General features: G+C 45.4%; 2 protein-coding genes and 1 long non-coding RNA gene across 6 annotated transcripts; 1 reads left to right on the top strand and 2 right to left on the bottom strand.

Moving 5' to 3' along the window:
• The first annotated feature begins 4,455 nt into the window (after positions 1–4,455).
• Positions 4,456–5,433, top strand: LOC120671045. Its single transcript, XR_005673480.1, has 3 exons — positions 4,456–4,703; positions 4,885–4,929; positions 5,091–5,433. It is a non-coding gene; the product is annotated as an uncharacterized LOC120671045 (long non-coding RNA).
• A 1,661-nt stretch (positions 5,434–7,094) lies between these two features.
• On the bottom strand, positions 7,095–12,651 carry LOC120669879. 3 transcript variants are annotated; one of them, XM_039949762.1, is made up of 3 exons: positions 11,543–12,651; positions 7,409–11,102; positions 7,095–7,315 (listed from the first exon to the last, which is right to left on the bottom strand). In XM_039949762.1, the coding sequence occupies exon 2, from the start codon at positions 10,961–10,963 to the stop codon at positions 7,433–7,435; it is 3,531 nt and encodes a 1,176-aa protein (XP_039805696.1). In that variant the 5' UTR covers positions 10,964–11,102; positions 11,543–12,651; the 3' UTR covers positions 7,095–7,315; positions 7,409–7,432. The 3 variants fall into 3 exon arrangements, with proteins under 3 accessions (XP_039805696.1, XP_039805695.1, XP_039805697.1); XM_039949761.1 differs by having other exon boundaries at positions 7,181–11,057; XM_039949763.1 differs by having other exon boundaries at positions 7,181–11,102; positions 11,547–12,651.
• Positions 12,652–13,725: 1,074 nt separating this feature from the next.
• On the bottom strand, positions 13,726–18,134 carry LOC120670146. 2 transcript variants are annotated; one of them, XM_039950199.1, is made up of 2 exons: positions 16,068–18,134; positions 13,726–15,974 (listed from the first exon to the last, which is right to left on the bottom strand). In XM_039950199.1, exons 1-2 carry the CDS (start codon positions 17,644–17,646, stop codon positions 13,876–13,878), a joined length of 3,678 nt encoding a protein of 1,225 aa, XP_039806133.1. In that variant the 5' UTR covers positions 17,647–18,134; the 3' UTR covers positions 13,726–13,875. The 2 variants fall into 2 exon arrangements, with proteins under 2 accessions (XP_039806133.1, XP_039806132.1); XM_039950198.1 differs by having other exon boundaries at positions 13,740–15,992; positions 16,068–18,133.
• Between the last annotated feature and the right edge of the window lie 8,672 nt (positions 18,135–26,806).

The raw sequence follows: 26,806 nt of genomic DNA, 5'->3' as shown, positions 1-26,806 counted from the left end.
GCTGCACGTCGGCAAGCGTCAGGGCATCCGCCAAGGGCCCCCTCACAAGCTGCGAGCGGCGGAGCGACAAATCCCAGCTCGCAGCATACCTCACTCATGTGAGGAAGCCGACTCCGGTCGCACCAAGCCTGCTCCAGCGGAAAGTCGACTCCAGTCGCACCAAGCCCGCTCCGGCGGAAAGCCGACTCCAGTCGCACCAAGTCCGCTCCGGCGGAAAGCCGACTCCGGTCGCACCAAGCCCGCTCCAGCGGAAAGTCGACTCCGGTCGCACCAAGCCCGCTCCGGCGGAAAGCCGACTCCGGTCGCACCCCCGACTCTACATCTCTGTAAGTCCTACCCTTAGAGACCCAGCAGGGAATAAAGCCTTTTCCTTTGTAACTAGGTAGTACTTCCGTGTGGTCCAGTCCGGTGAGCCTCCCCCGTGGTGGGGTTCGGACCTCTGCGAACCAGGTTCAGGGAAGCGTATTCACCCTCCAGGGAGGTCCGGAGCCGTGTAGCCGCTTAGCTTGGTTCCGTACCCTAAGCCTGCATGCTCTACCTCCCTAGGGCGAGTACCGTAGTACCTAAGACTGTGGGCTCGGAGGTCCGGACAGCTCCGGCCTCATAAACCCGTGTTCTGGCTTACATCGCACATCTCATGTACATCTAGTTATAAATGAAAAGTTTATTCTTAGTTCGCCTCTAAGGATGTTACATTCCAATTTCAATCTATGCATTCTGTTTGCGCTAACCCCCACGTGGCTTCTTACTCTTGTGCGGTGATTGTGGTCCGAATTGAGTTGGCTAGTTAGTGACTTAGCTCGAGACCCCTCATGGAAGAGAGGGGTTCGGACCCCTGGGAACCTGCAGGTTCAGGGAAGTGCACTCATTCTCCAGGGAGGTCCGGAGCCGTGTAGCCGCTTAGCCTGGTTCCGTACCCTAAGCCTGCACGCACCACCTCCTGTGAATGAGTGCCGTAGTACCTAGGACTGGGAACCTGGAGGTCCGGACTTTCTCTTAACCTAAAGGCCGGCCCCTTGAGCTCCGTTCACTGAACCTAGCTGTCTATCTCAAAGGATTACAACCAACAGGATTTGGGACCCGTGGGCACGCTACTAAGCATCTACCTTGAGTCATGTGCAGGTCCAAACGTGATGATGCAACAGGTGACCCAAAGGATGGATGATGCAAGACAAGACCCTTGCGGCATGCACCGCTGGGCGCCAGAAGCAGCCAAGTTGCTCACAGTAGTGGCTCCACCTGCGGGTTCGTTGCCTCTCCCGAGGCGGGCCCGGGGGCCTCTGTCGGTACCCTGCAACTGGGGTACCCACTCCTACTGTGCCAAGACTCGCGTAGTTATCCGTAACTACGCCCTAAGGAGCTGAGCAGCCGGACCCCTGGGGTCCGACTCCATCTCACCGGACCAACGGTCCCGGACCCGCTTCCCGCTCGGGAACGGGTCCGGTGTCACCACGTGTCCTAGAGGTGGAAATGCTCCGTACCTGTGGCCGCGGACCCAGACCCCCGCCGGTGGGTCCGGGACCTTCACGTGCCATCCGGACTCCCGCAGATGGGTCCGGGACCTCCACGTGCCATCCAGACTCCCGCAGATGGGTCCGGGACCCCATGTGCCTATCCGGACCCCGTGAGCTCTCAGCTCAGCTAGCTGCTCGGGAGGGGGCCGGAGCCGCCACGTGTCACACAGACGCGGGCGCGGGCGCAAGCCTTCCGCTGGAAGCTCCCTGACACACTCGCATTAAGTGCGAGTGGTTGAGGCGGGCTCTGCTGCCTCTGGGCACGGGGCAGCTTTTGTCAGTCCACACTGTGGATCGCCAGTTACCGAGGCGGCTCGTCAGTTACCAAGGCAAGCATTAAGGACTCAGCACTGCGCGCATAGGTGACGAGTCATGATGACCAGCTACTGACTGGAGCAACAGTGCATGCTGCTACAGTGGACTGAGTCAGTAGTTCGGCGCTTCATCATGACCTCGACATGCGGCTGCAGAGGCTAGACTCTACTCTGACAAGACAGCTCAAGACCATCCCTGGTCAGAAGCTACGCACGGAAGCCGACAACAAGATGTCCGGATCTGAGGCATTGAAGGCCAAAGTGTAGTTTATAATACATCGCCGGGTCCACATGTCGGGGCCCCGTTCAGTGTACGTGCTCCCCTTGGACATATAAAAGGGAGAGCACGCCTGCTAGAACACAGATCTCTCAAACTCTCTCGAGGCTCTCCAGAGCATACTCAAACACACAGACACACGAGGTCACGAAACACACAAGAACACAAGCTCTCGCAGACTCTCCCGAGGCAAAGCAATACAACACACAGTGGACGTAGGGTATTACGCTCCGGCGGCCCGAACCACTCTAATCCTGCTATGTTCATCGTGTTCTTGAGCGAGATTGAATTAGTCACTAGCTAACCCCCGAGTTCTTACCCTCTGGGCTTAGGCGGGTGCCTTCCGCCACTTGGCTGTGGTTTGCCACACCACGACAGAGATCTTACTTGCAAAGACAAGAGTTCATCATTCAAACAGATCACAAGAGCTTATCCTTTTTGCAAGAACAGAATCTCCAATCAGATCTGCAACGTAAGGCTATGACTCGACTGAGGGGTTTGCATTTCAAGGTGGTATATAAGAAAGGCAAAGAAAATTTGGCTGCGGATGCATTATCTCGAGTTGGGCACTTAATGGCTATACAAGCTATTTCTGAAGCTACTCCTGCTTGGGTTCAGGAAGTTCTTAACTCTTATCATTCTGATCCCACAGCCCAGCAACTTCTTCAGTCCTTAGCCATTGCATCTCCAAATACACAGGGCTATTACTTGGATCAAGGTCTGATCAAACACAACAGCCATGTGTGGGTGGGTCAAAATTCAGCTCTCAGAACTAAGTTAATTGCTGCATTCCACTCCACACCAATTGGGGGTCATTCTGGCATCCTTCCTACTTATCATAAGGTGAAACATCATTTCCATTGGAAAGGTATGAAGCAAGACGTGGAAGACTTTGTCAAACAATGCACTATCTGTCAGCAGGCAAAGCATGAGCATTCCCATCCTGCGGGATTACTTCACCCTCTTCCTATTCCCCATGGTGCCTGGCAAGACATCAGTCTTGACTTTGTGGAGGGTTTACCATCTTCAGAGGGCTCTAACACTATTTTGGTGGTTGTCGACCGGTTTACTAAATATGCCCATTTCTTGGCTTTGAAACATCCTTTTACTGCACAGCAAGTAGCTAAATTGCTTTTGGACTCTGTGGTCAAGCTACATGGTGTTCCCAAAACCATGGTGTCGGATAGAGATCGTATTTTTCTCAGCACCATTTGGCAGTCCTTGTTCACTCAGATGGGCACCAAATTGCTCCACAGCACTGCATATCACCCACAGACCGACGGCCAAACCGAAAGAGTGAACCAATGTCTGGAGATGTATTTGAGATGTGCTATTTATCAGTCTCCAACCCACTGGAAACGATGGCTTCCTCTAGCAGAACTTTGGTACAATTCATCTCTACACTCTGCATTGGGTTGTTCTCCTTTCCGAGCCCTGTATGGTTATGAGCCCAACCTTGGGATTATTTCACCTTCCTCCAACTCTCCTGGTTCGTCTGATCCCTCCATGGATGAGTTCTTGGTTCAGCGTGCACACCATACGGAGATCCTCAAGACCCAGTTGGCTCTAGCACAGAACCGCATGAAACAGCAGGCCAACAAACGTCGCACTGACCGAGTGTTTTAGGTGGGTGAGCAAGTTCTCCTCTGGCTGCAGCCCTACGCTCAGTCGTCAGTGGTGAATCGCCCATTTCCCAAGCTGTCCTTCAAGTTCTTTGGTCCCTATACTATCCTCGAGCGTATTGGTGGTGCGGCTTATCGCTTGGATCTTCCACCTGACAGCCGTGTTCATAACGTGTTCCATGTCTCCCAGTTGAAGTCGTTTCTTCCGGATCATACTCCTCATTATTCAGACATTCAGAAGCTGGTTGATTTGAGTGCTCATCCCACCGTCCCGGTCAAGATCCTTGAACGTCGCCTGGTTAAACGCGGTAATACTGCTATCCCTCAGGTGTTGCTTCAGTGGTCGGGATTTTCTCCTGCTTCAGCTACTTGGGAGGATTTCTATGTCGTGCAGAAGCAGTTTCCAAAGGCTATCGCTTGGGGACAAGCTCCATCTCAAGGGGGGGGGGAGATGTCACGACTAGGCCGTGACGCACCAGCAATATGAAGGCAACACTAGTAGTTTACGTTTCCGCAAAGTACGTTTTCGTTTTAAGTAGACGCCGGCCTGCGTGCCGTGTCCTAGCTATCGGGTATAAGACCCAGTCTTGTAAAACAAGTTGAACTCATGAACTCAATTCAGAAGTAAATCGGGGGAGGATCTGTCCTCGTTCTGCCGCTACCCATCGCCTCTCTGTTCCTGCTCACGCCGTGGTACCTCACCGGCGGCAACGGGTGTAACACCAATGGAGATTCCCCCGCCTGGGGCTCAACCTGTTTCTCCCCAAGGGTCTCAGCCCGTTGCACTGGTGGGCATCCCTTCCCCGTTTGGACTTGGTGCTTGGTGTCCACCATGTCCACCACAGTCCAAGGCGCCCCCTGTTCCATACTGTTTCCCCGGGCCACAACACCTTGCCATGACTGGCTCGTCGGCTCAAGGGATTTCGTGAGCATCTGCTGGTGTTGGTGCCTCATAGGACTTCGATCTGCAAGCTTGGTATGTGTAGCATGTCATCTTAGTTGCAACAACATGTTATCTGGACAGTCAGTTGCTTCTAGGTCTTGAGAAATTTAGCTAAACAATAATGCTGATTTACTGTATTTTTTAGACCCTTGATGCATGTTTCTATTTTTATCTTTCAGTTAACAGATCATCAGATATCTAACATATGTTTCAGGACATTGTCATGGTGTGGTGTGATTGCTTTTGGTACTACTTACAGGTATGCTTTCTCTCATATAATCTATTCAGTTCACTAGCTGGAGCTTTGGTTTACAGCTTGTCCATATTGTACTTGTGCTGCTGATAACCAATAAACAGTGGCCATGCATTGCATCTTGTGGTAGCCTATATGTTGAAGTAATTTTATTATTTAACTTGCAGTGTTGATGGTGACCGTTGATGCAAATGGACTGGCTGCTCCTTGCTACTGAAGATCCAACAATGTCAATCCAACAATGGCATTGCGCTTTTATCATTATTTAGATCAATAATTAACAGCTTGTGTGCCATAGATCTTATTTGACTGTACTTTTCATTAATGTTACTTTTGTAATGTTTAGTTGTTGGTGTCATGCTACTATGTGCCATCAGGTTATTCTTTTCTAAAAAAATGTGCCATCAGGTTATGTGTGTGATGTTGCTTCGGCATAATCTGTCAGCTAGCTATTAAAATGAACTATGTTGCTTCAGATTAATTTATTTTGGTATGTCTTAATGACTGCAAGAGCTTGTTTGTATTGTGATGTTTGATTGATGAGTAGCCAATATGTATGCCACAGAAGATGGTATGTATATGAAAGCATTAAATAGTTACATGTTTAATGCAGCTCTTCTCTTAGCCAATCTAATAGCCAAGTCATTATATGAGCAGACTATATTGTTGGCTTTGTATGACATGGCAGATGCATTTAGCCAGCAGCAGGCTAAATTATTAGCCATGCTGTCATGTGTTTGTCCCAGAATGACACGGCCCAGCCCCGGGCGCCCGCCTGCCTTGGACCGTTGCGTCAGTACAACAACAAAATTCTTTCTTTTACAAACGATTGCAGCAACACAATCCAGTCGGTTGTCCATTGATAAAATCATTTCATCGACAAACGGTCTGATCCTGTCGGATTTCGTGGTCGTCAGTTCAGCTGTACTCCCTCCATCCAAAAAATACAATTCTCTCTTTTCGACAAGTTAAACCGTTAAAGTAATATAAGCAAGTAATAATATTTGTGATGCAAAACAAGTATTACTAGATTTAGATTAGTTATAGAATATAGAAGAACCCGAGGCAGCAGCTGAACCGAGGCAGCAGATCTGGTAACGAGTTGCAGCCTCGTTCGGTCGTTCCCGTGCCGGGATGAATTTGGCCGGGCACCGGCTCGTTCTCGTTTGCTAGTAGTAAATTTTTTACTGTTCCCTGTCCGGATCCGTTGAACCCTAATTTGTGCAGTTCCCGTTGCGTTGTTCCTTAAGTTCAAATGCTGATCTAGGCAACCAATCGCGGGGCCGCTAGCTGGCGATTGTTGCCAGGAGATCGGATCGGCACGCACCAGCAGCACGGCATCGCGGCAAACCATCGGCGGACCGGACCGGCCGACTGGCTGGTGTCGCGACCGTCAGGCATCTATCGCAGGTCCTCACACTTTTGGCTCCGACAAGCCGAGGTCGTCCTCCGGCGGCGCCCTGAGATTTCTGTTGCGCAACATGTGACCGCGCCTGCTCGAAGCTCGATCGGGGTGGAGCACCTATCGTGCACGGACGGGACGGCCAGGGCGCGAGGCTCCCCGGGACCCGGGCCGTCATTCCGTCGAACACCGGGCGGGCAGGAAGAGTTGCAAATTCCGCAATGCCCTCATGGCCTCATTCCTTGCAATGCCACTCGGCACAACAACAACAACAAAAAATTGAATTTTACAACAAATGCAGACTACGTAGACTCAGAAATGGTAAACTATCTAACCACGAGTTCTTTTGAACATCGCAATGCCAGAAGAAAAATTGGATGCATAAAGCTTATTCTGCAATTCGAAAAAGGGTATGTCTCCCTGTAAAAACAATACGGGATGTTCTTGAACAACCCAAAAGGCATGGAGCAAAGCTAGTTTCATAAAGTTAACGCAGGTTCTTCTATACTTGATAAAAGTTGTTCAATGACAACCAGGGATTAATAAGAGAGTAACTTCTACAATAGTGGTAGTCTCATATATACTCTCATGTGAGGTACGCGCAATGCAAACCCTACATATTCATCATGTATGATCGTGAGTAATGAAGCAGATACATTTTACAGTTTGTTTTAGAAACAAAGTATGAATAATTCAACAAAAAACCTTCGTTGTAAAAGAAATAAATGGCGCTAGAACATAAAGTTAAGATGAGAAAATGCACAGTATCAGTTTCTAAAGTCACTATAAACCTTTTCAGCATTTTGGTGGTCTTTCTTTACCATAGGGAAAAAGCACATAAAACACAGAAACATATAATGGAAAGAAAAAAATCCACGGTCTTTCATGAGCTATCCAGCGGATTACATGACACTTGCAAAAATATCAACATGGTTTAGTCCAAATTCAACTTTTGTAAATGACAGTTTAGTAACATACATCACCACCATCCTGCAAGTAAAATTGAACACAAACAGCGGTGAGGCTTTTTTTGCACCCTGATACAGAAAAGGAAGACGACGACGACGAAGAAGATATACTGACTTGAGAACAACAGGGAGGGTTTCTTCAGACTTGCTCTCTTTGTACCCTTGTGTTTGTGCTTGAAACACGAACAGTATATCTTGAGAAGAAAATCCCACATGTCTTCCACTTTCTCAGATATTTTTTAATTGCCCTTGACAGAACAATAAGAACCACAAGATATACCACTACGCCAGCTACTAGCATAAAGACATAGACTGAAGTGCTTAGTTTCCTGCAGCTTCCCGCAGCAAAAGCTGTCATGAGAGACACCAGGTCCAGTATCATAATCAAGAGCAATACCTCAAGCGGGACAGCTTTTTTCCTAATGGATTTACTCAGCAGAAGCAAAATAACAACAATAGATGTCATGAATGAGATAGCATTGAAGCAGAAGAATATCTTGTAGCGTTGGCGATTAATATCATGAAGGAGCGGGTTGCCTGCGTTATGACCGTCGTCATCAGACCAGAAGCCACCAGGTGGGTTCAGACCAGCTTGGTATGTGATGGAGGCTGCTAAAGTGGCAATAAGCATGAGATACTTATGCCTCTTTCTTACTTTTTGCTCATTACAATCTTTAGTTTCCAGTGACCCGGAAGTAATTTCTCGTCTAACTGTCTCAGTTCCAAAAAACCAGTTCTGGAGATATTCCATAAGTTTCTGCAGACGTTCCATAAGTTTAGCCAATGGTCTTCTTAGCGTTTCATACATTGAAGATAGCAGGACTTGAATCACAAGGGATATGAGAACAGCCATGGCAATGATGATGACAAAGATGGATTGCTTTCTATTCCTGCAGCTTCCTGCGGCATATGCAATCAAGAGGCCAAGTAAACCCACCACCAAACACACTCGCAGTGCATAAGATTTGATTCCATGCTCACAGGATTCCTTATTCACAAGTAATATTGTGATAGCAACAGATGACACAAATGAGACTGAATTTGAGTAGTAGAACAAATCGTATCTCTTTCGATGGTTGTCCTGAAGGACTGGGTTTCCTGGTGCGCCACTGACATCTTTGTCATCAGACCATACACCACCTGGAGGGTTGATGCCAGCTTGGTATGTGACAGTTGCAGCTAGAATAGCAAGTGTCAGTAGTAGATTACGCCTGCGTTCCAATTCCTTTGGACTAGTTTCCTTCCCTGTCTGCTGCTGGCATAACTGAGGCAATGCTGACCATACATTTCCACAGGAGAAGTTCTTCACTTTATCTGAAACCAGCCTTTTGCACTCTGGAGGGATCACATGAATTATGAGAACATGAAGAGCAACATAAGCAATAACAAGACATAATAACACTGATATGGAAATAGACTTCTTTGCATCCCTGCAGCTCCCCATGACAAAGGCCCCAGTCAGGGAAAGTAAGTCCACTATCATAACTACCTGCAAGACACGATGTTTTGTAACCTTCTTGCTCATACTCTTGTTCAGTAGCATAAGGATGATCACAATAGATGCCACAAATGCAACTGCATTAAGATAGAAGAACGCAATGAAGCGTGGATGGTCACTGTCCTCAAGGATGCGATCACCAGCTGAGTGATTATTCTCACTTCTTGACCAGAAGCCACCTGGTGGGTTCAAACCTGATTGATATGTCAGAGATATTGCAAGAATGGCAAGGAGGAGCAAATATGTGCGGGTCTTCTCCAGATGCTCTTCCATTGAATTTCGAGGATAATTTGGTTCAGGTGCTTCTTGATTGCAGTCTGTACGGCCATTCTCATGTTCTGCATTGTTATCAATGCCACCATTTTCCATGTCACGGTTATTATGTCTAGTCAAATTCTGTTCTGCAGATTCCACAGTATCACTGACTTCCGCAGGCAAAGAAGGCCTTCCATCCTCAATATAGTCACCAGCTAACACATTTTGTTCAGATGAAGATTGCTCCATACCTGAAACTAGATGGCTGTCTGCAGACACACCATCCCTTTGCTGACAGCTCGACGATGGATGTTCTGTGCTGGAGAGAGATTCTGTCCTGTTTGCAACTAGCTTGCAGTCGGATAGTTCACACTCCAGATTGGACACAGGATCCTTGGTGTTTGTTGATTGTGAACTATTGTCTGATGGATTCTGAGAGTTAGAGAGTGATTCAGTATTTTCTATCTTCTGATTGTCTTCAGGTGGATACTCCTCACTGGATTCCACTTCTGTGGCATTTGAAACTTGCTGATTGCCTGCAGTCTGGAGTCCTGGTTCATATGCACTGTCTTCTGCTGGTACATCAGATGCATGGACTGATTCTTTCTGATGATTTCCATGAGAACTCTCTGGCTTTGAATTGATTGATCTGTTACTCCTAGATTTCAGTGAGAGTGCTCGACCTAGCACACCCATGCACCGCATAATGTGTGCTTTGATATTCTCTAGCCAGTCTGCTACAGGTTTGTAAACAAATATCCCAGCTAAAAACCCAATGCAGATCAAAACTATGACTATAATAAACATGACAAAGAACGATGTTGCTACATCCCTACAGCATCCAGCAGCAAAGGCACCAATTAGGCATAACAGGTCAGCCACCACGCAAACAAGCACTGCTTTGGTCCTTATTCCATGCCTGCTCAGTTCTGGACTCAGAAGCAATATAATTGTAACCAAAGATGCCACAAAGGAGGTTGAATTGCAACTAACAAAGATATTATAACGGCGCAGGTAGTGACTGCGAAGAACAGGAGTAGCTGGACGGTGCTCTGAGATATGATCATTTTCAGCCCAAAAGCCACCTGGTGGACTCAACCCTGCTTGGTATGTGACACTGGCAGCAAAAGTTACAAGCATCAGAATAAACTTGCGAGCTTCCTCAAGGTTCCTTTTCTCTTGATTACTACTTGTTTTCACATCACATATTCCCAACATGGATAGAGTTCGATTTACCATCGCCTTCACCGTCATTTTGAATGTTTCTGGAACAAACCTTGTGGATACTAGGATATGAATCAAAACATAAGCAAAAACAATAATGACTAGAACCCATGTGTAGACAGATGACTTAAGAGCCCTGCAGCTCCCAGAAGCATAGGCCCCCATCAGACTGAATAGGTCCACTAGCATTGTAAATTGCATTGAACGAAGCCACAACTTCTGCCTTGTCACATTCTTGCTTAGAAGCAAGATTATTAAGACAAGAGATGCAGCAAAGGCTGTTGCATTACAATAGAAGAATATCTCATACCGTTGGGAGAACTCAACATGAAGGACAGGATCACCAGCTTTATGGCCATCCGTGTTTTCATTCCAAAATCCCCCAGGTGGTGTTAATCCAGAATTGTATGTCACACCAACAGCTAAGATTCCAAGAAGTACCAAATACTTCCGCAGTTTCCACAAGAAATCAAAACCATCATCGGTGCTATCAACTAATAAAAATCTCCTGGATGAATCATCCATGGAGTCCTGCCCCTTGCCACTGCCACCACCAAGGCCAGTGACAATGAAATGCTGACTATTGGTGTTTCCATGGGCGTTGCTGTCTTCAATCTCATCATTGCCTGCTCCTGGAGTAATTGTGGTGCCAGTTGGAGCAACGGCATGCTCTGTTTGCGCAGCAGTAGCCATATGATACTTCCCCAACTGATCCTGCAAGTCTCAGCGGCCCTCTACCCTTACATTAGTAGCAGCAGGATACAACTCTTTGGCTGTGAGAAGATATCTGGAAGATTCAGAGTCACAGATTACTCAAGGATTGTTCTGATATCTGGAAGATCGAAGAACAATTGTAAAAGTATGAGTGTGGGAAGAAGAGAAGACTTGGTGAAGAGTAAAGTCACTCTTACCAAGATAAAGACAGTAAACAGTGGCAATGAATTATTTTGTATGCTTCAGTGGCTAAGAAACAAAAGAGTGAGATTAATAACAAGCAAGGCCCAGTCCATAATCCGAATCCGTACTGGGGTTACGTCAAAAAAATATATCATATTGCAAGCAAAAAAAATTATTTAGAAGTTTTACAGTGTATATATACCACAATAGTTCTCAAATAGCATGTTGCAAGCAAAAATGTTAGAAGTTTTACTGTACATACCACAATCATGAAAGATGTTAACCGGAAACCGTAGTCTACTGGCAATGCTAAGCTACATCCAGGTTCACAAATCAAATTAAGTAAAACACACAGGAAGGGAAAGGAAGGCACACCTACGGGGAAGACATTGCATTGCCCATCAAGAAGTTATATGGACAACTTCCCAGAAGCTATATGATATGATCACTTCGTAGCCGAGGTTGCAAATTTAAGATCGCATACAGAGGAACCGATGGCTACTCCGACTGGCGAACACACTTGTAATGACTCCAAGAAGCTCAGTTATTGAAGAACCGTGGAAGGTGTAAGCAAGAGGAAGCAGAGAAAACGAATATGGCAAAGGGAGAAGACCAGGTGAAGTCAATGCCCCCACACAGTGACGCAAAGGGAACGGTGCTCCCTAGCCCCCAGTGACCAGCCACCAACCATGCCATTTAGTATGAATGCCTATTAGTTGCTGCCATAGACTAAGAATGAGCTGTATATTGATTTGCAAGTGTGTTTTTTTTCTTGAAAGAAGGATATATGGCTAATATGCTATACTGCCCCAGCTAAAATCTAAGAGCACTCTTTTTTTTTCTAGGAACAAAAAAGAAGAGACAGCAGGTTGGTGACATGGAGCTAGACTAGTCGATTTTAGAGTTGATTTGTTTCCGGTTTCTAATATGAAATATTGTAGGGCCGCCGGGGGTTGGAGCATCAAGTAACAAACCTATCGAATGTTCGGTATTAGTAAACGGAATCGCAAGGTACAACTGACTGAACAAACACACACTACCCCTTTCTTAATACTCCAGTAATAGCATACCAAGCTGGCCCTGCTAATGATGTCTGGGGGCAACGCTAATAGTTGTGTAATACCACCCCATCACCAGTAGTCTAGTACTTACCAGTTACCAGTCGCCAGAATAGTAGCGAGGCCGCGACAGAGACCAACCAAGCAGGCTGGCGCGCGCCGAGCAGGTCCACCGCAAGTTGGGGCGACTGACTGGTGGCGCGCGACGACGGACGGAGGACCTCCGCGTCCCGTGCACCGCGTGGCGTCGCAGACCGGACATCCACCCCCACTGGGCTCCTCCGGGTCTCCGCCTGCCGGCCGCGGGCATTTCCTCGATGATTCCGCTGCGCGTCGAGGCTCCGCTCCGCTCGTCTCATCCGGGGGCGGAGAAATCGTGATGTCCCCCGTATTGCTGTAAGCGTGTAAACGAAGACTAGGAATTGGGGAATGGGGAACAGGACACACCTTGGTTGCATCTTCTTCTTTTTTTTTGTCTGACAGGATGACCATATAGTTCAACCTTAGAATAATCATGACTGTATTAGAATTTTCATAGCTCATATATTTTATGAAAACTAAATGTATTGTAAATATTGAGAACTATAATTTTTTTTTATTTCGATAAACTCTACTAAACTTCGTAAGATCGAGTGTTCTTATCCTTATTTTTTTTCCATTCACCATTACCAGGAATTAATTCATCGTAAAAACTCAACCGTTTAGAAGGTCACGGGTATTTAGTAGTCAGATTTGATTTGCATGCCAAATGTAACTTCTGTCCATGATTTTAGGTGGTCTAGTGAGTTGCATGCAGTCAGTAAATGAGAGTGCATACTAATGTCTAAGAAACTAGGATTGCACCACCGTGGGACGGACGGAGTATATATTAATTTTATGCACTTCCTATTGGACGATCGAGATGGTAGAAGCATTCAGAACGGTGAAGAAGAGGAGAGGGGCTTAGCGCAACTCCAACAATAGCTGGTTTATCAGGAAAAAAAAAACAGCTGGTTGATGGTGATGGTTATATTCACATCCGATGGCCCAGCTTGAAAATTGAAAAAGTTGATAATCTCAGGTAAATGAGCAATAGCATCATCCTGAATTCCTGATTGTTATATTGCTCGACACATTGCAGTATGTAAAGAGTAGAAACATGTGTGCCAAACACCAGGTATGGCAAAATGGCATAAATATCAGATCCATACCAACATTTTGAGATGCAGTGATCATCCAAAGGGTTTTCACCCCTGGCCACTAGATGAATACCAGCAATTCAGCAAACCGTCAGGCCTTTCAAGAATCTAAAAAGTACCAAAGGGTTTTCTCCCCTGGCCACTAGTTGATTTTTCTACTCACTAGCATCAATTCAATTCACTCTTGAGCAGATATTAGCGCAATAGATGCATACTGCAAAATGTTGATAATTTTGCAGTATCCCAATAAAAGGACCTGATCTCATATGAAACCCACCTCTAATACGACACTGAAATGACGATAACAGTAGACACAATTTCAGAATCGGAACAAAAGAAGGAACCTGTTGATAATTTCATCCGGAATGGCAAAAGCCTTGGTACATTATTAACTTACATGTCCGAACAAACCTAAGGGAACATTTAAACCAAATGCAGCCACTACATTCAGATAATACTGCAAAACAGACATTCAAAATTCTTGTTCAGGTATCAGGGGTTCTGTTCCCGAGGCACCATTAGTATGTCTCTGAGAGGAACTAGCACTTGTATCCCCTTGCTTTAGAAAGTCAGCAATGCTCTTGGACAGCAAAACTACAATCACAAGGTATATTACAACAGCGAGAACTAGTCCATACACATAGAATGAAGTCCTGAATTTCCGGCAGCTTCCAGCAGCAAAAGCTGTCACGAGGGCCAACAGGTCTAGTATCATGATCAAGTGTAGTGCTTCAAGTGGTACATCCATCTTCCAGATAGATGTATTCAACAGATACATGATGACAACAATGGAGGCCATGAAAGAGATAGAGTTCAACCAGAAGAATGTTTTGTAGCGCCGAGGATGAATATCAAGGAGGACCGGATTGCCAGCCATATGGCTTTTGTTATACCACCAGAAGTCAGCATGGGGGTTTAGGACAGGACTGCTTCTTGTATGGACGCCATCATCATCAGACCAGAAGCCACCAGGCGGGCTTAGACCAGCTTGGTACGTGATGGAAGCTGCGACAATTGCAAGCAGCACCAGATACTTATGCCTCTTCCGAGCTTTTTTTGCACGATGATCTGAACTTTCTTGCTTGTTAGAAGTGCTTTCTTGCCCAGCCTCAGTCGCACCAAAAAACCACTCAAGTAGACATTTCATGCATCTGCCCAATGGCCCTCCCAGTGTACTATGTGTTGAAGAGAGCAGAAACACTTGAATCACAATAGAGATCAGAACTGCAACAGCAATGATGATAAGATAAATAGATTGTTTTGCTTTCCTGCAGCTTCCTGAAGCATAGGCGATCAAGAGGCCAACCAAGCCCACCACTGAGCATACTCGCAACGCATAGTACTTGATACCATGCTCACAGGATTTCCTGTTCACAAGTAGTATTGTGATAGCTACAGATGACACAAACGAGACTGAATTTGAGTAGTAGAAAACATCATAGCGTTTCAAATTGTTGTCCTGAAGGATTGGATAGCCAGGTTTGCCACTGACACCCTTGTCATCAGACCATACACCTCCTGGAGGGCTCATGCCAGCTTGGTATGTGATAGTCGCTGAGAGAACAGCAAGCATCAATAGTAGCTTACGTCTCCTCTCCCAGTTCTTCTCATTACCTTCACCTCCTTGGTTGTGTCCAGGTTCAGTTCTTGGCCATAAATGCTTGCAGGACAGGTGCTCAAGCTTTTCTGACACAAGCTGTTTCCACCCTTCAGGGATTACATGTATTGCTATCAGAACATGGATGAGAACATAAGCAAATACAAGGCATAACAACAGCAAGATGTAGATGGAATTCTTCATCTTCCTACAGCTCCCCGTAAGATAAGACCCAGTTAGAGAAAGAAGATCCACTATCATTGCTGTCTGCAGCGCGTATCTTTTTATAACCTTGTCACTCATCCTCCGGTTCAGGAGCATAATGATCATGACAACAGATGCAACAAAGGCGATGGCATTTAAATAGAAGAACGCAATATACCGTTGATGGTTATTATCTTCAAGGATGGGATCACCAGGTAAATGGTATGGCCGATGATGAGTGTCCCTAGTGATGAAACCACCAGCTAAATTATTGTTCTCTCGTTTTGACCAGAAACCACCTGGTGGGTTCAAACCAGATTGGTATGTCAGGGATACCGCAAGAATGGCAAGTAGTAGTAGATATGTGCGGGATTTCTTGAGATGTTTGTCAGTTAGATTGCCTCTAGCATTTTCTTTGCTGTCAGCCTGTCTGGGAGCTCCTTCAAAGTTGTCAGTGTAGCCATTCTCATTTGGTCTAATATCACCATTAATTCTGACAATTTCTATCTCATTGATTTTCAAAGGCACATCAGAGGACTCTTTTTCCACAGTGAGATTATTGGTGGCTCCATTATGATCTCTGGACAATGTTATGTGTTCGGAAATCTCTTCCACTGGCATGACTGTAGGCTCTTGAACATCAGTAGATGAAGATTGCCCCATCATATTTGCAATTTTCTGGGTATCTAGAGATTTATGATCAGGGTTGGACATGCCAACTATATTTGAAGTCTTGAGATCATCTACGCATGAAAACTGTTTCTCCATATCTGCAAATTGAAGGTTTTCTGTAGGTTGATAGTCAGGATTAGACATACTGTTATTAGTGTGTGTAGCTTGCTGATATTTCATTGATGGATTACCTGTTTTGGACGAAGCCACTTTAGTAACTGACTGGTGATATGCAGATTGGCCTTCTTGGTTGTACTGGATATCTGCATTTTCGGATTGCTGGTCATTCGCCAATGTATGCCCAGTGCCAGACACAACCTCTTCAGTAGTTGCAGTTTGTTCATGTTCACCAGTAGACTGAAGCTCTCCGGGGGGTTCACCTTCTTTGACATTTGGAACTTGCTGATGGTATGCAGACTGATGTTCTGGTTCAAGAGCACTAACTTGTTCTGCTGAATCTACTACATGCACTGCAGTTTGCTGATGACTTGAAACTGAATTATCCTCCATTGTATTTGTTGATCTATTCCTACCATATTCCAGTGAAAAGACCCGGCCAACTCTATACATGCAGCTCACTTTGATGTTTCTAAGACAGTCTGCAACAGGTTTGATAACAAAAGACCCAGCCAGAAGTGCAATGAAGATCCACACCAATATAGCAATAAATACAACACAGAAAGATTGTACCACAGTTCTACAGCTTCCTGCAGCATATGCTCCCATGAGGCCCAACAGGTCAGCTACAACACAGACATTCACTGCTCTGGACCTTATGCCATGCCTGCTCAATTCTGGGCTCAGAAGCAGTATGATGGTGACCAGAGAAGCAACAAAGGAAGTCGAGTTGCAACTAACAAAAAAATTGTAACGAGCAAGGTTTTTGCTGCGAAGCATCGAAGTAGCTGGATTCTGATTTTCCTCATTTTCAGCCCAAAAACCACCCGGAGGACTCAACCCTGCCTGGTATGTGATAGTTGCGGAAAATGTCACAAGCATCAACATGAACTTGCGAGCCTCCTCAACATCTTTGATTTGAGGGATGCTCCTTTGGTCCTCATGGACACCCCACCTGCGTAGAATCTTGCGTAGTGCAGATTGCACCCTATTTTTCAGCCATTTTGGAACAGCTCTTATGTATATAAGTATATGAATCACAATATATACGAAAACAGCAAGGACCAGAACCCAGATGAAAATGGATGACTTTACTGCTCTGCAGCTTCCAGCAGCATAGGCCCCCATCAAGCTGAATAGGTCTAGTATCATAGTGAATTGCATTGAACGGAGCCACAACTTCTGCCTGGTCACATGCTTACTAAGAAGCAAGATGATTAAGACAAGAGATGCAGCAAATGCTGTTGCATTGCAGTAAAAGAATACCTCATGCCGCGGGAAGAACCTAGCGCGAAGGATAGGGTCACCGGCATCATGCCCGTCCTTCTTCTGTGTCCAGAATCCCCCTGGTGGCGTTAACCCAGCATTGTATGTCACACTAACAGCTAAGGTTCCAAGGAGCACCAGATACTTCCGCAATCTCCACAACAGCTCAAAATCAACAGCTACTTTGGATTCAAGGCTACGCGCTAGCAAATTCGTGGTGGACAAACCATTGATGGATTCTTGCCTGGTGCTGCCCGTGGCCATGCCAAGCTCCCCTGTGCTGCCTTCATGGGTGCTGCTGTCTTCACTGCGATCATTGCCTGGTTTCGGAGTAGCAGCTATGCTGGACAGAGCAATGACAAGCTCGGGCTGCTTCCCATTTGCCATATGACTGCTTGCTCTTCAACAGAGGTTATTAACCTCGGCCTCTCAAGTTAATTGCCCCTAAACTTACATCCAAGGCAGAGGGATTCTTTGGTTGGACAAGATGTCTGAATGATTCAAGGATTATTGAAGGATGTTTCTGAACAAGAATGGCAGCTGGCAGCTGGCGATAAGGAAGACGAAGACTTGGGTGAGGTCAATGGAGCAAAGGAAGATGACAAGGAGACGATTTATATGTATTGAAGGCTCACTTGATTGGCTGGCCCCACCAACAACAACGAGAAGCCCCATGCAAATTATTTGAGCATGCCCATGGCCATATGACAAAGGACTTGTACCAAGTGGGACTCAGTCAAAAGTATTTCAAAGATCAACAATTTTGTCGCCAATTGCAATGAAGTCCTTGGCATTCTAGACAAACTTGAAGAACAAAGAACATTATATATTCAGGAAAGCAACTTTAGAAATATCCTCAAAAAGCATATCTTGAAGCTCTTAAAGTTCAAACAAGAGTATTGGAAGAAAAGATACACTGTGAGATGGACAAAGTTTGGTGATGAAAACACAAAATTCTTTCATGCTGCTGCCACAGAGAGATTTAGACAGAACACCATAACAAGCCTAGAAACAGAAGATGGCAGAGTAATTCATGAACATTTTCATAAGGCTACCATACTGTTTGAAAATTTCAAAGGTAGAATGGGTCAGACAGCTGAACCCCAAATGCACTACAACCTGGATGATCTGTTTAGTACACAGGAGGGTCTTGAATTACTCTCAGCACTCTTCACAAGAGAAGAAATTGACAATGTGGTGAAACAAATGACAATTGACAAAGCTCCTGGCCTTGACGGTTTTAACGGAATGTTTTTCAAAAAATGTTGGCATATCATAAAAGAGGACATCTACCAGCTTTGTAATGATTTCTTCACGGAAGAATTAGCTTGCAAGCAATAAACAGTTCCTTCATTACTCTAGTCCCAAAATGCAGCCATCCAGTAACACCAAGTGATTTCAGACCAATATCACTCCTCGACTCTACTCTTAAGCTGATCACAAAGCTAATGGCGGAAAAACTCCAGGGTATCATAATCTCACTGATTCACAAGAACCAGTATGGTTTCATCAAAAGCAGGACTATACAAGATTGCATTGCTTGGGCCTTTGAATATATTCATCAGTGCCAACAATCTAAGAGGGAATTGATCATCTTAAAATTGGATTTCGAGAAGGCCTTTGATTCTATTGAGCATGTCACTATCCTGAAAATTTTGGAGAAAATTGGTTTCAGTGCAACATGGATTGATTGGGTCAAAAAAAAATTTGACAGTGCAACTACCTCGGTCCTGTTAAATGGCATACCTGGCACACAATTCCAATGTAAAAGAGGAGTTAGACAAGGGGATCCACTTTCACCTTTGCTCTTTGTTCTTGCTACAGACCTCCTTCAATGCATTGTCAATAAAGCTCACACTCAAGGAATTTTCTCACTCCCTATTGAGGCTGATCCTAGCAATAAATTCCCTATCATACAATATGCAGATGACACCATCTTAATCATGAAAGCTTCTCAAAGAGAGATCTTTTGCCTAAAGGGGCTTCTTCAATCTTTTGCTGAATCAACTGGCTTAAAAGTCAACTATGCTAAGTCACAAATGATCCCATTAAATCTTTCTCAGGACCAAATAAATATCCTTGCAAACACCTTTGGATGTCAAATTGGCACTTTACCCTTTACATATCTTGGATTACCTCTTGGCACAACCAAACCCAGAATTGATGATTATATGCCCCTTATGGACAGAACGGAAAGAAGATTAACCTCTGTATCTTCCTTTCTCACCCAGGCTGGGAGATTACAGCTGGTTAATTCGGTGTTTTCCTCCTTGCCAACCTATGCAATGTGTAGTTTGAAGATTCTCATTGTAGTTTTGGAATTTATAGATAGAGCCAGGAAACACTGCCTATGGAGGGGCTCTGAAATCAATGCAAAGAATAAATCTTTGGTGGCATGGCCCAAAGCACTAAAGCCTAAGAACAAAGGAGGATTGGAAATTGTTGATCTCAGAACTCAAAATGATGCACTGCTCTTAAAACACCTTGATAAGTTTTACAATAAAAGAGACATTCCATGGGTTAATATGGTCTGGCAATCCTATTATTCACAAGGACAAATCCCTCACACTACTGCAGATAAGGGTTCCTTTTGGTGGAGGGATTTACTCCACCTGAGTGATAAGTTCAGAGGTGTGGCTAGCTGTGCTGTAGGGAATGGCACATCTGTGTTGTTTTGGTTAGATGTATGGAATGGACACTATCTCCAAGAAAAACTGCCAAGGCTATTCTCCTTTGCTAAGAATCAAAAAATTTCAGTGGCTGCCTTTCTATCAATCACTGACATGACCAGCCACTTTCACCTCCCTCTGTCTGAGCAAGCACATCAAGAATATATAGAATTACAAGGAATCATACAGGGCATCCAATTGAGAGAGGAGGACAAAGATCAGTGGAGCTACATTTGGGGTACCAAAAAATATACGTCAAAAAGTTTCTATAACCACATGTACAAAGACCTTCAACCTCCAAGGCCCTTTCTCTGGATCTGGGAATCAAGTTGTTGCAACAAATTGAGAGTGTTTACATGGTTACTGCTAATGGATAGACTCAACACTAGAAATCTACTAAAAAGAAAAAAAAATCAAAATTGAAGGGAACAATTACAATTGTGTCCTCTGTACCTCGCAAAGAGAAGAAACAGCTATGCATCTCTTCTTCACTTGCCCTTTTGCGATCAGATGTTGGCAAACGATAGGAATCCGATGGCAGTATGGAACCCCCTTCTTCCAGATGTTGGAGATTGCTAAGCACAATTTCAATGGCACCTTCTTCATGGAGATCTTCACTATTGCAGCATGGCAAATTTGGAAGCAAAGAAATGGTCTAATTTTTGAAAATTGTTCAGTTAGCTTTGGCAGATGGAAAAGCAATTTTGTGGATGAATGCCGAAATCAAGCTCATAGGATGAAAGTCTCCCTTAAGAATCCTTTTTTAACCTGGCTCAACACTACTGTTTAGAATCCTTGTACATAGGGCCTTTCTACTCCTTTTCTTTCTTTCTGTTTTACAGCCTAGCTCTCCTCTGTAAGTATCTTCTTGTAACTTGCTCTTTAACTTGTTTTTAATAAAAATCTTTACAGTGGGGGTCTCCCTCGCTGTGTTTCCGGTTCAAAAAAAAAAGTCAACTCTGAGAGTTCACACTAGTTGTGGCTCAAAGAACAGCAAAGTATAAAGATAAACCGTACTGTTTATGCTTGCCATTGTAAGGTAAAAATATTAGCAGCCACAGCCAAATTACAGATTACTTTCAAGAGAAAAAAAGGCCACGTTACCGTGGCAGGTGGATTTGATTGTTTGTCTTATGGAGATGCCTATAAATAAATAACTCACATAGTAAAATAGAAAGTATTGCATTCAGAACAAACAACAACGTATTAGATAAAGATTGCTCAGACTCGTAAGATTCGAAGGCATATCAGTTGCTTACTCACTGTCACGGGTGATGTGAACAGGCAGAAAGTGCAAGCAGGAAAGACTAATTTAATAAAACTTCTTTTCCAAAAGGCAGCAACACAACCATGGACTGGTCATCTCGCTAGACCCCCACGACAACAATGCCCACGTGACTTGTATTAAACTAAAGCTATCAGTATGCAGATTTCGAATAGCTTACTACAGGAGCTTGACATGGAGAGCCATAAAGAACGGCGTACCAAGCACCAGTCAGTATTATCGAAAAAAAAAAGCACCAGTCAGTCAGTAGTGCACGAGGCACGTTCAGATTCAACAAAAGACACATGCCCAATTGTTAACTGAAAATTGATCTTGGTTGTGTGTGCCAGTGCTCAGATCTCTCACTGCCGTTGCCAAGTTGTTACGAAATGAATTGACGCACAGATACACAAAAAGACAAGTTGCTCGAATTTTGTAATACCTGGATGGCATTGTAGCGCGCATGTGGGTAACCGGAGGCGCCAAAGTGGAATCCGAGTTCACACCATTGGTAATCTGGCAATGAACCGCGCAAGAATCACCGGAATCATTGCCGAAGTTGCCTTGATCCATTCCTGGCAGCCTAGGAGGACCCTGTCGCGCGTACACTCGCCGGGGCCGCGGACGGGCCGCGTTCAGGCATTGCATCGAACACCTGGCGGGCATGGCCGGATGAGCGGCGCTGGTACGTGGCTATCCATCGAGGGCGCCGGCCAAACGGTAAGGCGGCGTTGCCTACCCCGACCAAGTGGTTCTGTCGGACGATTCCGGCGAGAGTCCCGACGGCGTCGAGCTGGACCTTTTTCTCTCGACCATGTTTTTTTGCTGCGGTAATTCTCTCCCGAGAACGCGCTCTAGAGGCTCGAGCATTCTTTTGCGTGCTGACCTCAAAAATACTCCTTATATTAGCATTTGTCATTTGAAATTTGAAGATGCGCGCATAACACATTCAAGAACTTTGTGTGTGTGTGTGTTTTGCAAAACCACATTTTAGAACTTGACCAATTTTTGAACCAGCCTCTGCCTCGTTTGGTTAGATGGCTCCACATAGGGTTCAACTCCATATGTGAGCGAATTTCAACTACATACATATGTGAGCGAATTTCAAGGCTGGGAAAAATTCAGATTTAGGGGTTTTCTCGACCCGGAAGCTGTGGTCAGCAGGTTGCTTCCTCTTAACGAAAAACGGGTGTGACGCGTACTGACTCTAGATTTTTTTTATAATTTGGATCAATTTAATTTGGATGACAAGTCCATCAGCGTAAAATATTTATAGAAAATACATCAATAATAACTTTTTGTAAAATAACACTGATTTAAATAGGACTTAAATGGTATCTGATGTGGATATATTGACCATTTGTCTTTCTTCTTTTTTGCGAATGGTCTAGTTCCTTTTCATACTCCTCTAATGAATCAGACTGTGTGTTTCCCCCCTTGGTTTTTCCCTCATGTTCGCAATATTCATCATATATGTGTTTGGCTATCTACATCACAATATTTGATCTTTTTTTCTTAGTTTGATCTTCACAATATATTTCAAATATTTCACCATATATGAAATTGAAGGGAGATGTAAAATTAATTTAAAATGGACATGGAATGATGAAAAAAGCGGCACTTTGGAACATTATTTGGAATTGAAGAATTGCAATGACACCACTCACCGGGTTAATCTATATATACTATATATATGGCACCTACTAAAGTCATTAACTCTATTTCTCTCAACATGTAAACTATCTATGTCATATATGAACTCATATAGGAACCCACTATATGCCTATTAAGCAGTTGAAAAATAGTAAAAGGCATCTTCCAAACCCATCCGCGTCACTCCCCCGGGGGTGGCTCGGGCGGAACCTGCCCCAAGCGCCGCCGCACCCCAGCTCACGCCCCTGCCTGTCTCGCAGCCACCTGAGCGGCCGCCGGAAGCCCTTGCGGCCGCAAGGAAGGCAGCGACGGGGCTCCACCTTCCCTTCGTTCTCTCCTTCCCTCCCCCTCGCCCTCTCTTGGAAGCTTGACATCCATGGCGGTGGTGGTCGACTCCGGCGTCCCGCGACTGGATCCGCCTGCAGGGCAGCCGGATCTGCGCCCCGCGCCGCCGGATCTACCCTCCTCGGACCTCGGCACGATAGTTTGTGAGATCATATTTGTAGGATTTTTAGATCTCATGGATGAAATCCAATGTGTCCAATTCACCATAGAGATGTGTCCAATTCACCGTCGAGACACTCAAACCATAGTGAAAAGACAGAGTTGGACAAGTGTATGCAGAATCAGCTGCACCGGTTAAACCGATGTGGGGTCATCGGTCTATCCGATGATCATCGGTTAGACCGAAGCACGGGCATCGGAGCAATGGGCCACGCAGTGCCAAGCCAAGTGAAGAAGCCCTAGTGGCACTGGTTAAACCGATGGTGTGCAAAAGGAGCATCAGTGCATTCACCATATTATCATCTAGAGACGATGTCAACTGCGCAGGAGCCAAGTCTTTCAGCACCGGTTGAACTGACGCACCATCGACCATGCATCAGTGAAATGATGTCAGCAGAAGAGGATCAAGTGCAACGGCTACGTGGCAGGTCAAGTGTCACCGGTTTAACTGACGCCCCGTTGGTGCAATGCATCGGTTTAACCGCTGGTTGCTGAGTTAGCATGACAGGCATGTCAGAAGGCCAATAGCTAGTTCAGAGCTATGTGTGACCAGTTACATCGATGGCTAGTCATTGGTTCTTCCGATGCCCTATGTAGAAAATGGGTGACGGCTAGTAACGGCTCTATGGGCTTGGATGCCTATATATATGCCTTCTCCCGGCCATTTTGGAGTTGCTAGAGTTTCAAGACATCACACCCAGACTCAAGAACATCTCCAAGCCATCCAAGTGCATATTAATCAAATCCTTAGACTTAGCACAAGCTTTTTGAGTGTTAGTGCTAGGTTAGCTCTTAAGTGAGTGAGGTATTGTGCCTTGTGTTGTGGTTCTAGAGTGAACCAACATTGTATCTCGGTGCGCTGGCCCCTTGGAGTATTGGTGGCTCGCCGGCATGTCAACGACCCTCCGGCTTGGTGTGGAGCAGCGTCGACGTCCTTGTGCAGGGGACGTGGAGACCCCACCCTTTTTGGTGAAGCTCCTCTGTGGAAATCGAGATCAAGGTGACCGTGGTGACTCGGTGTCCCCGGAAGAGACTTGATTGCCGGAAGCAATACTCTTTGTGAGTGCTTCAATAATGTGGATGTAGGTGTGTCTTTGTTGCTAACCGAATCACGGGATATATCCTCGTGTCAAAGAGTTTGCTTTCTCTCATCCCTCCTTTAATCTTCCGCATTTACGTATTGCAACCGTTGTGTGCCTTTACTTTCATAGAGTAGTATTTTGATAGGATTGGCTATAGGTTGCTAAACTCTTTTGAGATGATGGTTTTCACACTAGAATAATACTAGTTGCACATCTAGATAGTATGTTCTAGTTTAATTTATGTGCAAATTAGTTCAAGTTTGAGGTTAAAATTTTTAGTTTGCCTAATTCACCCCCTCCCCCTCTTGAACTACGAGCACCCGATCATTTTCACAACACCGGCGTCCTGTGCGCGGAGGCGCCGCTGGCCGTGGCCTGTGCATGTCGTGAAGCGGCGGCACCTTTCGTGGCCGGCCGCATTGAGGTGCGATGGCGGCGGCGGCTCCCACGGTTGTTGGGATACCCTCCTCGGGCCTCGGTGCAAGGGGGGGGACGTCTGGTGCATGGCGGCAGCGGCAGCGCCGGCGTCTGGTGTGTGGCGGAGATACCGGCCGCGGCCTGTGCGTGCTGTGATGCGGCAGCGGCGGCACCTTCTGTGGCCGGCCCGCATCAAGGTGCGTCGATGGCGGCTCCGGCGGCAACGGCCCGGCTTTGGCTTCTTGCGGCGTTTGGTCAGCTGCATTGTGGTGTTGGCAGCGCTGTGGTGGTGTGTGCTGAGAGCGGTTTGCTCGGGCGTTTGCCAGCATTGCCGTGGTGGCGTCGTTGGCTGCGACCGTGCGATGGTTCACCAGCTACACCATGGTGGTAAGGCTGGTGACGCCGGCCGTCTCTTTTCATCGCAGTATCGATGTGGGTGAAAATCCATCCCTCCTTGGGATGGCGTCGATGGCGCCATTGGCGTCATTTCCTTCCTGAAGGCGATGTCGAGCATCTCTGGCTTTGACCTAATTCATGCTTTCCCGGCCTGGAGGCTTCCAATCCGACCAGCCAGAGTCGAGTGGGTTCCGGTTGATGTCCCAATCCAACCGGCCGATGTTGTAGTGGTAGGTTTGTAGTTACGTTTTTGCGGTTTCTGGGACCGGTTTATCTATAAATATGGTCAATTCTCTTCTCCTTATTAATATATCTTTTTTTAAAAAAAACTATATGTCTATATTAGATGCCACATCGCCAATAGTGACGAATAAAAAAAAGAGACAGATCATTATAAACAATAAAACAAAGAGAATCAAACATAAGGCCCCATACAACGTCAAGATTCCAAACGCAGTAAAACGATCAGGCCATGCAGAAACATCTCAGAAGCAGCAGATACCTTTTTTTTTTGAAACGAAACAGATACCTTTTCTGTCTGAAAGGCCGTTGAGTTCGAACTCAACTCTCTCATTTTCTTTTCCTACAAAGATCACATGAATGTATAACATTGATCAGTGCACGGCCAAAACATCAGTAGCAATAGCATGTTGTTCAGTCATAAACTAGTATCGTGCAATACAAGTGAAGACAGTGAAATCGCATTAGGTAACTAGAGCAGGTCATGTGCCTTGAGCTGCTTATAGTTCAGCAGCAATGTTATATACTTGAAAACTCAACACGGAATTGTAGCCTTTTTCAGGATTGCGTCCAAATTTAGGTCGCATCTCTTGTGCACTGTCCACTCATAGCAACCCAACCCAAACTTGATCAAAGGAATGTCTAATGATTTGTTGGAAGGGGGAACATATCTAGAAGATTCAAGCACGGCTCTGATAAACAAGTGCAGTGCCAACTTGGGGATTTTTTATTTTTAACTTATTTAAAATTCTATTGTAAATACTTTTTCTTAAGATAATGTTCTAAAAATAACTTAACCGAACAAACAAATATTTGCAGATTTAAACATCAAGCTCCATTAAACATGCGAACCAGTTAAACCAGCCAAGTCACTATCCACCCAACCAAAATACAACCAGCCAAACGAGGAACCATATATATGGAGATCTATTTTTGCGAAGTCCATGTTTGAATGGCAAAACTGCGAAGCGCAATATTTGGAGTCCCGAATATTCATTTTTTTGGCGTCCATTTAATGCGTACATGGAGCCGTAGCTCAGGCGGCAATCGCTCCAGGTTGGGGAGCTGCCGATCATGAGTTCGAGCGCTGCTTGACTCACGATGCCGATCATGAGTTTGAGCGCTGCTTGACTCACGATTCCCACCGGGATTTTTCCTTAGTTTCTCCTACAAGGGCAGGTGTTTTGTGTTAGAAGCTCAATTTTCACTCTCATTGAGCTGAGAGGATGACAGTGATTGGGGCAATTTTCTAGGGTTTTTTTTCTCATTCACACACACAGCCATGCTCTCCATAGGAGAGGTGGTCACTTATTTATACAAGG

The sequence above is a fragment of the Panicum virgatum genome, chromosome 4N (genome assembly GCF_016808335.1).
Source record: "Panicum virgatum strain AP13 chromosome 4N, P.virgatum_v5, whole genome shotgun sequence".
Classification (NCBI taxonomy): Eukaryota; Viridiplantae; Streptophyta; class Magnoliopsida; order Poales; family Poaceae; genus Panicum; species Panicum virgatum.
Note: the sequence above shows the minus strand (reverse complement) of the source record. Positions and strands in the feature narration are given on the sequence as shown.

Bases quoted from the DNA above. Each gene is read 5' to 3' on its own strand.
- LOC120670146 (XM_039950198.1), bottom strand. From the start codon at position 17,646: ATGGCAAATGGGAAGCAGCCCGAGCTTGTCATTGCTCTGTCCAGCATA. The intron at 15,993-16,067 runs GTAATCCATCAA...ATCAACCTACAG, and splicing joins AGTGGCTTCGTCCAAAACAG to AAAACCTTCAATTTGCAGAT.
- LOC120669879 (XM_039949762.1), bottom strand. From the start codon at position 10,963: ATGGCTACTGCTGCGCAAACAGAGCATGCCGTTGCTCCAACTGGCACC.